The 16,128-nt window shown below is 43.8% G+C and overlaps 1 protein-coding gene across 6 annotated transcripts in view; it reads left to right on the forward strand.

Moving 5' to 3' along the window:
• TRPM4 (transient receptor potential cation channel subfamily M member 4) overlaps positions 1-16,128 on the forward strand; it is a 369,304-nt gene that overhangs the window by 268,951 nt on the left and 84,225 nt on the right. For all 6 annotated transcript variants that reach the window (XM_078655174.1, XM_078655175.1, XM_078655172.1 and 3 more), the window contains exons 14-15: positions 8,454-8,599; positions 9,219-9,331. In XM_078655174.1, the coding sequence (XP_078511300.1) occupies positions 8,454-8,599; positions 9,219-9,331 (259 nt within the window). The remainder of the gene's footprint in view (positions 1-8,453; positions 8,600-9,218; positions 9,332-16,128) is intronic.

A 16,128-nucleotide genomic window follows, 5' to 3' on the forward strand; every position in this document is an offset into this window, starting at 1 on the left:
ACCACAAGTACGCGCAGAAGGACCAACACCCAGTCTGTAACCTCTGCCTGCCGGTCGACCACGAAAGCAAGGACAGCAACGCCTGCTCAGCATTCACGCCGAAGACCCTTCGAGTAAAAGAGCGGCAAAGAATAGCAAACTACACCATGCAGGGCAAGGGCCAACCACCGTCCCTTCGAGACCTTGGGCTCTCGACCGACGAGGAGGATTACGCCGCCGAAGAAGACATCGGCTACACTGTTGCAGAGACCGATAAAAAGAAGACTACAGAAAAGGTAGGAGACTCGACGCCCCAAAAAGGGCCGAAAGACTCTCGACAGTCTGCCCAAGACTCTCGAAAAAACGAGGGCAAGACCCCGAAAGCGTCGACGCCGAAAACTTCGGCGTCCGCAGTGACTTCCAGGCCCAGCGGATCCTCACAGAAGGACTCCCTGGTGCCGAGGGACGGCGACCAGCCAAAGGCGCCGAAAAGCGTCCAAGAAAAGGAGCGCTCGACTCCGAAAATAACTTCGAAGTCGACGACGAAAGACACAAGAACAGTCTCGCCGCCGAAACCAGTCTCGACGGCGAAACCAGTCTCGACGCCATCTTGCACGGCAAAGAGAGCGGCACAACCACTCGACGCCGACCACGCGGCGGAGATGGAAAGAAAGAAGAGGAGACTCGAGGCAGAGATGGAGAACATCCTGCAGCGAAAGAAAGATTTCAACGAAAAAATGAAATCTTACACAATTCCGTCGAGGCCCAATTCACCGGTAGTACAGTTGGTCGAGGAACAAGAGGAAGACTTCGAGGTCGAAGCAACACCAGAGAGCTTGGAAGATCTGTCGTATCAGGAAGATGATACCCCCTATTACGTAGAGGAGGGAGATGACGACCAGAGGGCGTACCAAGAATGGACATACTCGGATACACAGGAGGTTGAGTGGCAAGACATCGAAGCTGAGAGTCCAGAAGAGGGAGTAGACACATATACAGCGAGGCCCTCGCCGCCTGACGACATCAGCCTTTATAATGAATGTGTCAAGAACGCAGCAACAGCGTTCAGAGTCAAGCTCGAGGAGGAGGTGCCGAAAGGGGATTTCTTAGTAGAGACACTACTCCCAATGCACACCAGAAACCAGTACTTGCCAATGCTTGAAAGCATCAAAGGACAAGGAAGAGAGGCATTCAAGGAGCCTGCGACCTGTAAACCTGTCACACCAAGGACGGAGAAAAAATACAAACATTCCTCAAAGGACACACCCTACATACAGGGGACGGTCACTGCTGACTCTATCATTACTGCAACAGCAAGGAAAAGGGCCAATGTCCCAACTACTTCAGGCCCACCCCCAGACAAAGAGCAGAAGGATGGACCTCACGGGAAGGAAAATCGAAAGAAATGCCGCTATGCACTGGCGCATGGCTAATTCCAACGCACTGCTCAACAGACACCATTACCAAATAATGGAATAACTGGGACAGTTGGTGAAACACCTTCCTCAAGAATACCAACAAAGGGCTTCGCACCTGGTAGAGGAGGGAAAGAACTTGGCAAACTCTTGCCTAAAAACAGCACTGGACGGTGCAGACACTGCCAGCAGACTTATGATGTTGGGCATCACAGAAAGAAGACAAGCCTGGCTCAGAATATCAGGCTTTAAGCCAAAGGTGCAACACAACATCCTGAACACTCCGTTCAATGGTGAAACACTGTTCGGAGCACCAGTGGACGACAAACTCTCACAGCTCAAGAAAAATAACGACACCGCAAGATCCATGGGGGCCTTGCAATTCAGGGGAGCAAAGAGAGGAACCCCGTCACGGAGACCACATGGGAGAGGGGGAACCAGCCGGGAACGTCGCACCAGTCCTTCCAACATTCCCACCAAAGCAACACCCATACGCAACAAGGCCAGCAAAAACAGCATTGGCAATATCAACATAGGGGCCAGTCCTTTCGCGGGAGAGCGAGTGGACGTGGAAACAGGAGAGGTGGACAGCAAACCACCTCCAAGTGACTCGGCCACATTGATAGTGCACACCCTCCCAAAGACTCCAAGGGTGGAGCACAAAAACAAAAAACAGGAGTGTCGAGTAACGAAAGACCACAAGCACGTAACACCTGTGGGAGGAAGATTAAACCGCTTTCTCCAGGAGTGGATGAAAATTACCACAGACAAATGGATCATCAACACAATACATTACGGGTACTGCATAGAGTTAGAAAAGACACCATCAAGCAGAAAACCAAAGAAAAGAGCACTAGCAAACAAGGAACTAGAGCTGCTTCAGAGGGAGGCAGAGGAACTGCTACTAAAGGAGGCTATCGAGCCTGTACCTCGCATGGAAAGGAACAAGGGGGTGTACTCTACGTACTTCCTAGTACCCAAGGTAGACGAAACAATGAGCCCCATCTTGGATCTAAGGTTTCTCAACAAATTTATAAGGACACAAAAATTCAAAATGACATCCCTGCAAGAAGTACTTCCACAGATTCAAACAGGGGACTTCATGGTCACCATAGACAGTCAAAAATGCCTACCTTCACATCCCAATAAACAGACGGCACAAACATCTGCTACGATTTGCAATAAAATCAAATCACTATCAATTCACAGCATTGGCCTTCGGTCTAAAATCAGCACCGAGGGTATTCACAAAGTGTCTAGTAGCAGTCGCAGCGCACTTAAGGAGGAAAGGGATACACGTATACCCTTACCTAGACGATTGGCTAATAAAGGCAAAGTCATACAACACGTGCAAACAGCACGCTTAAATAGTGACAGACACCCTGATGGCCCTGGGTTTCTCCATTCACTAGAAGAAATCCTCGATAAACCCAGAACAGGTCAAAATATTTCTGGGGGCAGAGATCAAAACCGTGCAGGGGAAGGTGTTCCCCAGCGAGAAGAGAACGAAGGCGCTGTTGGAGGCGCGCCTCTACCAGAAGGGGCAAGCTCTGACAGTGAGGACGGTGAGCAAAATGATGGGCATGATGGCCTCATGCATCCACTTAGTACCAAACGTACGACTACACATGAGACCACTCCAGGAGTGGCTGCAGGACCAATGGTCACAAGCGACAGGGTGTTGGGAGGACCTAGTGGTTGTAACACACGCAGTGCACGAGGAGATATCATGGTGCAACAAAGTAAACATAACAAAAGGGAAACTTCTAACGCCACCAACACCAACAGTGACCATCACCACAGACGCATCCCAAAAGGGATGGGGAGCACACATGGAAAAACTCCGAGTGAGGGGCCTGTGGACACAAACGGATGCAGTCAAACACATCAACTACCTGGAACTAAAGACAGTTCTCCTAGCGATGAAAGCTTTCCAGAAGAAGCTGTACAATCAAACAGTGTTGATCCAGACGGAATACACAACAGCGATGTTCTACATAAACAAACAGGGAGGAACACAATCAGCCCCGCTGTCGGAGCTAGCGCAGGAAATATGGAAATGGGCTATACCACTGAAAATAGATCTACTGGCAGTACATCTACCAGGAAAGGACAACGTGTAAGCAGATTGGCTCAGCAGGCAGACATCGGCCTCACACGAATGGGAGCTGAATGCACAAGAAACAAAGAAACAGTTCGACAGGTGGGGAACACCGTCAATTGACCTGTTTGCAACACACTAGAATGCAAAATGCCAACACTTCGCATCGAGGCAACCAGGGGAAGGGTCCCTGGGGAATGCCCTTTGGATACGCTGGTCAAAGACATTTGCCTACGCCTTTCCGCTGATTCCCCTGATACACAAATTTCTCAGCAAGTGCAGGACAAGCAACATGACCCTGATATTGGTCGCACCCCAGTGGGCAAGGCATACATGGTATTCCCAGATTATGGAAATGACACAGAGTGCACCACACAGATTTGGGAGAAGGAAATACCTACTCTCCATGCAAAACGGAGAGGTGTTGCATCCAGAGCCGGAAAGTCTCAGCCTAGCAGCCTGGCTCCTGAGGACATAGAATTCGCACACCTTAAATTACCTGAGAGCACCCTGAGGGTCCTTCGAGAGGCTAGAAGACCAAGCACACATGTGCTACAAGGCCAAATGGAAAAGGTTCACACTATGGTGCAGAAAGGAGAGACTGCACAACAAGATAAGAGACTCTACAGTGCTCAAGTACCTCAGGCACCTGCTCGAGACAAACCTGAGCTCATCATAGCTAAGGGTACACCTAGCAGCCATTGTCGCTTACACTAGAGGAGAAACAGGCAAAAGCTTCTTCACTTCTATGATTGTGAAAAGATTCTTGGAGGGTGCAAAAAGGATTGCACCAACTAAAAGGTTACCAGCGCCTGCATGGAACCTCAATATAGTACTGACAGAACTCATAAAGGCACCCTTCGAACTAATGCATAAGGCCTCTCTACAGATGCTAACGTTAAAAACAGCTTTCCTAGTGGCAATCACCTCGCTCCGCAGAGTAAGCGAGCTACAGGCGTTAACGCTACAGGAACCCTACATACAAATTCACAACGATAGGGTGGTGATGAGAACGGACCCTCACTTTATGCCAAAAGTGGTGTCCAAGTTCCACATCAACCAGGCAATTCAAATATCAAGTTTCTTCCAGAAACCAACAACAAAAGCTGAAAGGGCACTGCACACTCTGGACGCGAGACGTGCAGTCATGCATTACATAGAGAGAACTAAAGATCACAGAAAAACAAAGCAGTTTTTTGTGTCAATCGCAGAAAGTTTTATGGGCAAAGCTGTTACTAAAGGGACAATTGCACGATGGATCGCGCAAGCGATACAATTCTGCCACAAACAAGCGGGCCAAGAACTGTCAGAAGGTCCACGGGCCCATTCAACAAGAAAGAAGGGAGCTACTATAGCCTTCTTGGCAAACACCCCCATTCAGGACATATGCCTGGCGGCAACATGGGCTTCTGTGCACACGTTTACAAAACACTACTGTGTGGACATACAAATGAACAAGGAAGCACAAGTGGGACAGAAGGTGCTTCAGCACATTTTCAAGAACCCAAGCTCATCTTCCACCCAGCCGCCACAATAACAACAAACCGCTAAAAAGTCTATGCACAGCATAGTGAATCCAGAAAGATTCACGCTGCAAAACGAATAGTTTCTTACCTGTCGGTGTAGTTTTGCAGCTTGAAGATCTTTCTGGATTCACTAGCGAACCCACCCACCTCCGCCAGAAAGATGAGGCTGGAGAAGAGAGGTGGTAAACGGGGAAAAAAAAAAAAAAAGACTTTAATGGAATTTCAAGGAAAAGAGCGGTAGAAAGAAAGATCGAAACATTGCTATACAATTCGGAAACAGAACACAAACGGGAAAAGAAAAAAGAATCCGAAGATGGCGCCCAAGGGTGGGAGCTTCCGCAGGAAGCATGCCGACGTCACAGGAAGGACACCAAAAGGTGGGATGTCGACGCCCACCTGGGCTACGGAAAAAAAAAAAAAACTAAGAGAAAGAGAGACTACGATTCCGGACCCAACCACTAGACCGCGGAATAATGCACAGCATAGTGAATCCAGAAAGATCTTCAAGCTGCAAAACTACACCGACAAGTAATAAACTATTCGTTACTCCAAATGTGGAAGGTAATGCACAAATATCGATAGATCAAATGCCAGATATTAAAAACATATTCGACATCATGTATGGAATAGAGGATGATGTAATGACTGAGTCAGAAATCTTGGAACAATTGGGAATTGAAACTAACAAAACAATAGATACTGGATTGAAAAAGAAATCGAGATACTGTCCTGCACTGTCACCAGGCAATAAAATTGATCTATTCTCTGATGCAATAATAGAATAACTCGAAAGACTGCCTAAAACACGGAACATCAATCAAAGGGAAAATTTAACGACTAAAGAAAGGGTCGCAGTCAAGAAACTTATGGAAAACGAGAAAATAACGATAAAGCCCACCGACAAGGGGGAGAATATCGTAATAATGGATACGAGTGACTACATCAGAGAAGCTTTAAGGCAACTCAATGACACAAAGAACTATTGTAGATTAAAAACCAATCCAATGGAAAAAATTACCAAGGAACTAAAAGAAAACATACAAGGGTGGTATGAAGAACAATGAATCAATGATGAGGAACGCAAATTTTTGACAACAAACTTTCCAGTCATACCTTGTATATATTTTCTCCCGAAAATTCACAAGACTATGATCGATCCACCAGGGAGACCCATAGTCTCCTCCTGCAGCTCCCTATATGAAAATCTTTCCAAATATGTGGATACATTTCTGGCGCCGATTGCTCACAGTCTGAGTTCATACCTGAAAGATACAGGAGACTTTCTAAGGATACTCACAGGGATAACATGGAATCCGGATTTTCTCCTAGTAACAATCGATGTTGTATCACTATACACATCCATCAGACACGACATAGGGATAACAGCATGCCAATACTTTTTGAAACAGCGGAGTATAACACAACTTAATCACACGAAAATGCTTCTCAACATCTGTCTTACTAATAATGTCTTCCTATTCAACACAGAACTCTTCAAACAACAGTGTGGGACAGCAATGGGAATTTCTTTTTCCCCTAATTATGCCAACATCACTATGGGATGGTGGGAACGAACCATTGCCTGGGACACCGAAAACCAACTGGAGATGGAAAAAGTTATACTTTGGGTAAGTTATATCGACGACCTATTCCTTATCTGCAATGGAACAGACAAGGAGTTTCAGAGATATTTTGCCAAATTAAACCAAAATCAAGTGGGTTTACAATTCACTTGCACCACCAGCAAGAAAGAGATTGATTTCTTGGATACCAAGATCTATATAGACAATGGCAAAATCGAATCCACACTGTTTAGAAAGAAAACTGCGACGAACAGTATCCTACATGGGATGAGCTTTCACCCCAGACAACTAGTGAATTTAATCCAATGAAGAGGAACTGTTCCAAAACAACAGATGCGGAAGACAAAATTCAAGAATGCAATAGAAGGTTTAGAGCACGAGGATATAATGTTCGAACTCTTGACAAATGTAAGAAAAGAGTAGACTTAAAAACCAGAGCGGAAATCCTAATAGAAAAGCCAAAGGATGTTGCGGAAAGAAATCCTCCACGATTTATAACGACATATAGCAAGGAAAGTGGAAGCATTGTCAACAAGATGAGAAAATACTGGCATCTAATCTCAGGGAATCCTGACATTGGAGAATTAGTAGGCGACGAACCAACTGTAACCTACAGAAAGAACATTTCCCTAAAAGACATGTTGGTAAAAAGCCATTTTCAAGTCAAACAGAAAACAGACTGGCTCACAAACCAACGGAAAGGATTTAAAGCATGTAAATCGTGTAAAGCCTGTAAAATAGGTAAAAACATGGTCAACATTCAGGAACCAAATGGCAAAATGATGGTAATCGAAGAAGCTATAACCTGCACATCGAAATTCGTCATCTACATGATTGAATGTAAATGCGGAATGAAATATATTGGAAGCACGACATGCATGTTAAGTAAGCGCATCCTGGAACATATCCGCGCAGTTTAGAGCTCAAATATGACATATGCAACAGCTAAACACATTCTCACATGTCAAAAGGGAGATTGGAGAGCAATGTGCTTTTACGGGATTAAAATGATACCAGAAGATAACCGAGGAGGTGATCGTGTCCGTATGCTACGTCAAGCGGAATCGAGACTCATCATAAAATTCCGGACAAAACAGCCGGGGGGTATCAACAACGATGAGGAACTTTATGTTCACCTTGAATAACTGTGTTCTCCAAAAACTTCATTTTGAACTCATTATATCATGAAAATGGGTACTATACCATTACAAAGTTACTAACGTTGCAATCAATAAGTATGACATTGGGTACTAACCCTGATTACTTTAGAAACCATTGGTTCTAGTTAATATTGCACAAAACTAACTCGCAACAGCGCCACTGTCTTTCTGTTTTTGTGTAAAGTTTTGAAATATTTTTGTCAAACTACATATCCCAGAATACCACTTAAAGGTAGATATGGGTATAAAAGTAGAAATGAAGGAAGGACTTACTGACCATAGCAAAGCCTTGGTGGCTGAAACGCGTTGGTGGGGGAGAGCTTATCAATAAAATAAGCAAAACGACCATTTGGTGTGCCGCATCTTTTGTTGTATGATATATATACATACATACATACACAATGTGTGTATATAATATTTTCGATCAATTGCTCTCCACAATCCTACAGCCAACCGCACCAACATGACCGAATCCCCCACAGATGACTCAGACATAGTATGTGGGTGTTTGTATATGTAATATATATACAGATGTGTGTGTTTCCCCACCTGATAGCTGATCAGGTGGCTACTTGTCTTTGCATGCTCTAGGTCCACATACCAAGTTGGGTACACTTTCTCAATAGCCTGCTCCTCAAGTGACGCTGATATTGTATTCCTTCTCGTAATTCTCTTGCTGCTTTCTTTAGGGGTGTTTAACGACTGCTACAGTAACAGTGAGGTGAGAGCACTGAAGCTGCTGGTACGACGCTCAAACGTCTGGATGGAGGCTACTTGCTTGAAGCTTGCCTACGAGGCCGATGCGCGCAACTTCTTTGCTCAGGATGGCGTGCAGGTGAGTGAGTGGGTTTACTGTGCATGGTGGAGAAGTAAAGTGTGTGTTCGAAATTGAATGAGAAGATAATAAAACTTAAAAGAAGAGTTAAGTCTGTGACCGGAAAGTCCTTGGGTGTCAGAAGAGAATGAGAATGATTGGATGTGAAGTTAGAAGAAAGCAGTGGATGGAAGGTAAGCTCTAGAAGGAAAGGCAGAGGGGAAATGGCTAGTGTTAACATGCAGATGGGTTGGAGCAGACAGTACAGACTCACTGGAGCAGGCAGGAAGCCCACAGCGTTGCATCTAGCTTGAGGACTCTGTGGAGAGTCACTTCATCTTTTGAGCTGCTGGCAAGACTCTGCACGCAATAACTAATAAACATTGCACAAGGTTTGACTGATGACCAGGATAGGATGCATAGAATGGTGTAAGCTTATCTCCGAGTGTTAAGGCACCCACTGCCATTAAGTGTCTTTAACCTGCTTGTCACAGGGTTAAAACCTAGAGTTTATTCAGATGTGTGTTCTATGATGTCACTCGTGTGACAATGGTTGACTAACAGTAAAGAGGCTACAAACCTGTAGGAACAAGCGTTAAGTTTATCAACTTTTTGTAACCCCCGGTATCTTCTTTTGCAGGCTATGCTCACAGAGAACTGGTGGGGAGAGATGATTCCAGGTACCCCTGTCTGGAAACTGATGCTCACTTTCATCTGCCCCCCTCTAATTTACAGCAGTCTGATCACGTTCAAGTGAGTACATCTTGCTCTTGCTCTATGCCACACTTTTCAACATTTAACAGTTCTTACCAATCATGGCAAATGACTAAAGATTCCCATTATTAGTGTTGTATTTCGGGCATTATTCCAAAAACAACCTGGATGCAATTTGATAAAACATCCGCATGAGTTATATACATGTGTAAACTCCTTTAATAATGTACTGCAATTTTTGATATCACGAGAAATGCTGGAAGGACAGATCATACACAAACGCACAACCTTGTGAGGATACAGGAGACCAGTTACAAAAGTGAACTTGCTTATGTGTTAGACTCGCACTATGTTTTTTAGGTCTCGCCTGGCGTTAGCAGTGCGCATCCGCTGCACTCGCTATGTGAGAGCCTTTTGGAATCAATACGGATTCCAGATGTGCACGCGGACGGACAGATGATGTGCACTGCGGTTCTGGATGCTTTACTTGCGGCGTGAGACAGACACACTATATTTTTCACACTGGCGACAGCCTCAGCCCCATCCTCCTCGCAAGCTTGTTTCACACGTCAGAGCTGCTTCCCTTCCAGTTACCTGCTCCTCCAGTATCCCGGCAGCGGCGCTTGTTTTTCCTTGTCTTCAGCAAGAAACCATAATTAAAAATGTATTGTATGTAATGTTCATATTGTAGCACTCCAAAACAGCATTTAACAGTTTCAGGGCGCTAGTAATTTTCGTAGTAAAGAGGGCGGATGTACTAGAAAATAAAAATGATTTGACCAGTATCACAGAACTTGTTCTAATGAGGAAGCCAAAATTAGAACTCGAGTTTTTGGTTTCCTCAGAGCCTTTCCCCGTTTTACTATAGAAAATGTATCAACCACACCCCACAAGCCAGAGCACATACCCCTCTCTACCAAAACATTAAGTTGAAACATGTCTTCAGTTTCACCCAAAAAAGTAAGTATGGACATACATGGGAAACAGTCCTTACTACCCTCCTTGTGCTGGCACTGCCACACACCATCAAATCCCGACCATAAATGACAAGCGCTTCTGCTGCGACAGTTTTGTGCAACCTAGCCTGCTGTGAAGGCCTATTGTGATTGGTTGGTTGGACAAGATAAAGGTTGTGATTGGCGATGACTGCCTGCAAGCAGGTTGACTAGCAACCGGCATGCTGACCTTTTCTGCTGTCACTGTCAAAGCAAGAAGTGAACTGTGCTGCTAAAGTGCCAGCGTAACATTTCACAAACCCTGCAGATGCACTAGGCAGCTGAAGCTGCACAGACCGCAGAGATAGAGTAGTGATGTGGCAGTGAGAGCTTCAAGTTTTACAGGGTCATGAGTGAACAGCACAGGCATCACTTTGCATTGTGGGACTTGTAGTCCTGATTATCCCAATAGAAATGCAAGGCGACAAATCATAGAATACGAAGCAAAAACCTGGACTGGATGAGCTGCTCACGCATGGTTGGGTCAGGGAATCCTAGGAGTTCAGAAGGGGGAATCTCTGGAATTACATTCTGTTGCATTTTAGAGCGTGATCTCTGTTACCTTACACGAGAACTTTTAAAGTCAATAGTTTGATAGCCACTGTAATAACTTGGCAGTTGTGGTCCCAAAGATCAGATCCAAGAATATCTACTTAGTGGCGCCTATGTCGGGTGTGTAAACTTCAGTCAGTCGTGGGTTTTTGGCACATTCAGAGTTGAGATTTTTCAGCCCATACTCGCAGTATAAACAAGCTTTGAAAATGCAATAGGTCTCACCATTGATTAAGATAAAGCCATTTGCTTTGCTAATGGTATAGTATAGTATAGCAAAGCAAATGGCTTTAACTTAATGAAAGGCGAGACCTATTGCATTTTTAATGCTTGTTATAACAAGCTGGACATTAATGTTAGCTTGTAAAAGGAACCATTTTTCTTACACTGGGGGAAATTGTTTTCCCTATTGGGAGATTTGAGATTTGAACAGGTGCAATAACATTTAACTTCCCTCCAAAGTAATATTCCCATCTACTATCTGACCGCTTTCTCACAATCATCGCTGAAAATTGATCAGTTCAACAAACCAGGACCAAGATCATACCGAATTTAGTTGGTTTACATAAAGTGGCATGTACTCATTCATACTATTAAGCAGACACTATGGGTTCAGATATACATTGCTATCTCAAGGGACATCTTGGTTCTTTGTATTCTGCAGACCCTAGATCCACTTTGAACATGGTGTTCACTATTTCTTTCTGCCACTTTCTTCTGTGTCTTTTGAGAAAATGGGCAGAAAAACAGAAAATGATTTCGAAAATACTCTGACCTCCTTTTATAACACCAAGCCAGAAGGTGTGTAACCCTGAAAAGTACATATCTCCTACCTTCAAGAGGTGCCCACAAAGGGAGATGCCTTTCCTCATATTAACAGACGTATTACTCAACCAGGTTGAGTATGTCAAGATTACTCCCCTGCCACAACAAGCTGTACATATTAATATAACTTATACAATATCAGCCGGTACTGATAGCCCTTCAGCATTAGATTCAGAACATACTCCATGTATGATGCCCCCTGACACCGAGGACAGGCATCAAACCCTTCTCCTGATGGCTTGACCTTTATGGAGATCTTCCTAATGGTGGTAGACTTCATGACTTACCTATTTTCTTTACTTTGGTTTACTCCCTCCAAGATATCTGAAGGCCCTACCGCCTGTGATAGCACATAAAACAATGTGCCTTTGGTGCCAGGTTTCAGGAATCAGACATGCAGACAGACCGCCTCAGCATTCTGCACCCCTTAAGAAGGGACTGTCTGAATTCATGCACCCACTGTGGATGCTTGGGAGATGAACATTATCATTATCCAGAACAGGTATAAATTGCAGTACTAAACTGTGGTGTGACAGGTTCATCTTTCTCTGCAGAGTTAGAATCAGTCACACATACATCAGTCTCATAGGGCAACTAAAGAAATAGATAAAGAACTGTTGTTAGCGGAAAAACGTGCGGAGCGCCGCTTCTCAATTGATTTACTCAAAAAGACGCCATTATCTTCCCCCCCGAAGGCCTCTACGCAGTCACTATCTGACAATTTAAGTAACCCGAACGAAGATGCTGAGCTATTTAGTACCGATAATATTCCTCTCATTTTCCAAGAACACAATTCCTCACCCATATCTATTGATATTACTAATGATATTACTAATGATGGTACTGTAAATGGCCCATTGGCTACTCCTAGTTGTTTAATAGACTTAAACTCCCCGGTAGTCATGGACCTTGTTTCGCAATCACATTTAATCTCCCTTAATCCACTACCTAATGCTGACATTCCGACAGAGATACTTCCATCAGTTATTGTTAGCAGGAGTAAAATTAATTCTAAGAAACCCCCGAGGGTACACTTCTCGCCACCAAGGAAAAGGAGAAAGGGTGGAGTTAAAAAAGGAGAATTCAGCTTACGTGTCACTCCCCCTCCGACTGACTTTATTGATAAACCATCTGTTCAACCGGAGAGGGATGCTTTACAAGGGCTTCAAACATCATCAATTTCAGGGGAACAAATTTCGTTGACTAAAGAGACTATGGAGATGTTTGAACATCTCATAAAATCTCTTTTGCTCCCACTTACCGAAAGAGTCAGAAGGTTGGGGGGAAAAAATGGATTGCATCCTGGCAGCCTCCAACCTTACCGTAAATCCCAAAACCGGCAACCTTAAGGCACTTTCTACAGTAAATAACCAGTTAACCCCTAATAAGGTGAACGCAAAGATCCCCCAGAAAGAAAACTCTGTATTGAAAAGTAAAACAAACTCGTCCACCCCAATAGTTGCACAGACTATACATAAAGAGAAGGTAATGTCGGTTTCCAAAAAACCGCTCCCTCCTACAAAGATTCCAAGCACGAAGCCTGTGACAACAACAAGGCAGAGAGCAAACTTAAATTCTAGGAATACAGTGGACTTGCCACCAGAGTCAGCCAATTTTGTGATAGTTCTTACTGGAGTCCCAACCGTTCCAAACGGAAACATCGAACATAACACTAATCTTAAAACCAAAGTTATTTTCTGGTTGAGAAAAAATAGGCCCCTTCCCCCACACCTAAACGGAGACATAATCTCCGTTAGACGATGTAAGTGGGTGGGCCCCAGACCTAAAGACATCGAGGGGGATATCGTGATAGTTTACTTTAGGGATCACAGAGTGGTCACTCACATTAGTGATTGGTTTCCAGGAAGAACGGAGGGAGGTGTTTCTACCCGTAATCTAAGTTATTTTTACCCTGAAGCACTGTTAATGCCCCCTAACCAACCACCAAATCGTCAAAACTTTAATCCCTTAAATGTAGTACACCGTGTTCCTTATCCTTTAAATTTGGGTCACCATCTTTCACATCCTTCTTTTTCTGCTAATTATACAACTAATTGTTCCCCCTTTCTTGGATGTCAACTTCCTCCTAGATATTTTCCTCCGAATACCAATTTTGGCCGCCCTGTTAACCCTAACGAGTTCTGGAATATCCCCTTACAGAACTTGTATGAACCACTTTCTGGGCTCGACTCCAATGAATGACTGGATAAGCTAATTTTCGATATTGAGGATACCCAAGATTGCTTGAGAGCTCCTCCTACATCAGATGAAGCCAACAAAACTGCCCCTTCTATTGTCACTTCTCCATTAATAAGTAGTCCCGCCGAGTCAAATATTAATATGTGGGAGAAAACCTGTGTTCTTTTAGTGGAGAAAAGTGGAATTAGTAATGATGTCAATCTTTGTTCAGGGAATTTGAATGATATGGAGACCACTTCCACTTCCAGTGATACTAAGGTTGAGTGGGGTAGGGCGGAGGGTTTATTGCACGATGCCTCACCAATGACGTTTAATTGTATGCATTTGGATAGTGGAAAGTGCTTAATTTTTCCTACTAATTCTAAGGCAAGTGACATGGAGGGCAGCGGTGGGAATGAAGAACTTGTTGATACTGTATCTCTCCCTGAAAAATGTATTTCTGGTGGTCAGATCAATGTAGAGGCCCTTTCTAATATCTCCACTCCTACCCCTGCTTATATTGTATATTCCATACTTAGTTGGAATGTGGCTGGCCTTGCAAGTAAAATTGCATCACAATCATGGCTGATTATGGTGAACACCCATTCAATCCTCTGTTTTCAAGAAACCTGGGCCTTAAACCCAGTGCATTTACTAGGGTACCAGACCTTCCACGCTCCTGCCTTGGCGACAAACCATGGCAGAAGCAAGGGAGGTCTGGTAACATATCTTAGTATTAACAGTGGACTAACTGTGTTGACACACATCCCAAAAGTTTCCTATCAGATAGTTATGATTGGATGGGGTAACTCCCTTAATCTCATCATAATAAATGTTTATAATAATTTAGTTCCTGAAGCTTTAAATCAAGCATTAAATGATTTACCTCAGGCAGTCGTCACTTTGAAAGAACATACCAACAAGGAATGTATGATTGCCTGGTTGGGTGATTTTAACTGTAACCCCTGCCAGTATGGGCCAAAGGAACTTTGTGGCCTAGATCGTATAATGGATGAATCCCCGAATCATTTTAGTCATTCAAAATTAGGGGATAGTTTAAATAGCTTTCTTTTCTTTTTTGATTTAGATTTTGTAAATGATTTATGCTCACCGTCCTTACCTTTTCAAACTACCTTCCACGGAAGAGACTCAAGTTCTGTGATTGACTTTACCCTTTTTTCTAAATCATATGCCACTTTGCTCTCCTCATGGAAAACATTGGATGAGGTGTATGGAGACCATTACGCTCTAATGTTTAACATAAGAAAACATATAGAGAGGTCACAAGCGAATACAAATACTATTAACTATCAACCCCATATTTCCATGGGACGGTCAAATGGCTATACTATTAAATGGGATAAAGTGATCCCTGAAACACTTTTTAGAAATTTATTATATGAGAGACGTACGGAGATTAATATTTGCCTATCTCCATTAGAAGACCCGCAAAAAATACTAGACTCGTTTAATAAAATTCAGCAAACCCTTAAATCCCTATTGACACGGCAACCTAAACCTGGAATTAATAACAAGAGAGGTTGGTTTGATAAATATTGTACCGCTGCCTTAAAAAATCTGAAAAAGGCGTTACATACCATCCCGCAATCTACAGAGGCTATTAGACAGGCAAGATGTAATTATCGCAAGGCAATTAAGAACAGAGAAAAAGCCTTGAAACAAAAGGCCTGGGGAAACTCTAATCTCTGCCTCAAGAAGTAAAGATCCCACGGCTTTTTGGAAGGCAGTAAATGCCCCCTTTTGGCGAGGCAACCAACCGGAAATGATAGATCTTGCCATTGACGGGGATACCTGGGTCGCTCATTTTAAAAATTTGTACGAGAGACAGGAGCTACAATTTATTGCTCCTGAGGGTGGCATTATATTCCCTCCTATCCCCGAATCCCACGTGAATAATCTTCCGTTGGATCTTGTTTTTTCATGTGAAGAGGTGAGTCTGGCTATTAGAGAAAGCCCGGCCAGTAAGGCACCGGGTCCAGACTGCATACCAGTAGATGTTTTTAAAGCTAATCTAGATTTTTGGGACCCACTGTTAGCTTTATAATGAACTGTGCTAATACCTACGGCCTAATACCAACTTGGTCAGAAGCTATAGTGGTCCCCATTTTTAAAAAAGGGGACAGGCACGATCCGTCCTGCTACCGTCCAATTTCATTGATTGATGCTTTAATGAAAGTAGCTGGGCGAATCATTTTAAAACGTATGCAAAATTGGATTGAAGAGTCGAATATTCTCTCGATTTTTCAGTATGGTTTTCGTCAAGGT

The sequence above is a fragment of the Lissotriton helveticus genome, chromosome 7 (genome assembly GCF_964261635.1).
Source record: "Lissotriton helveticus chromosome 7, aLisHel1.1, whole genome shotgun sequence".
In the NCBI taxonomy this organism is placed as follows: Eukaryota; Metazoa; Chordata; class Amphibia; order Caudata; family Salamandridae; genus Lissotriton; species Lissotriton helveticus.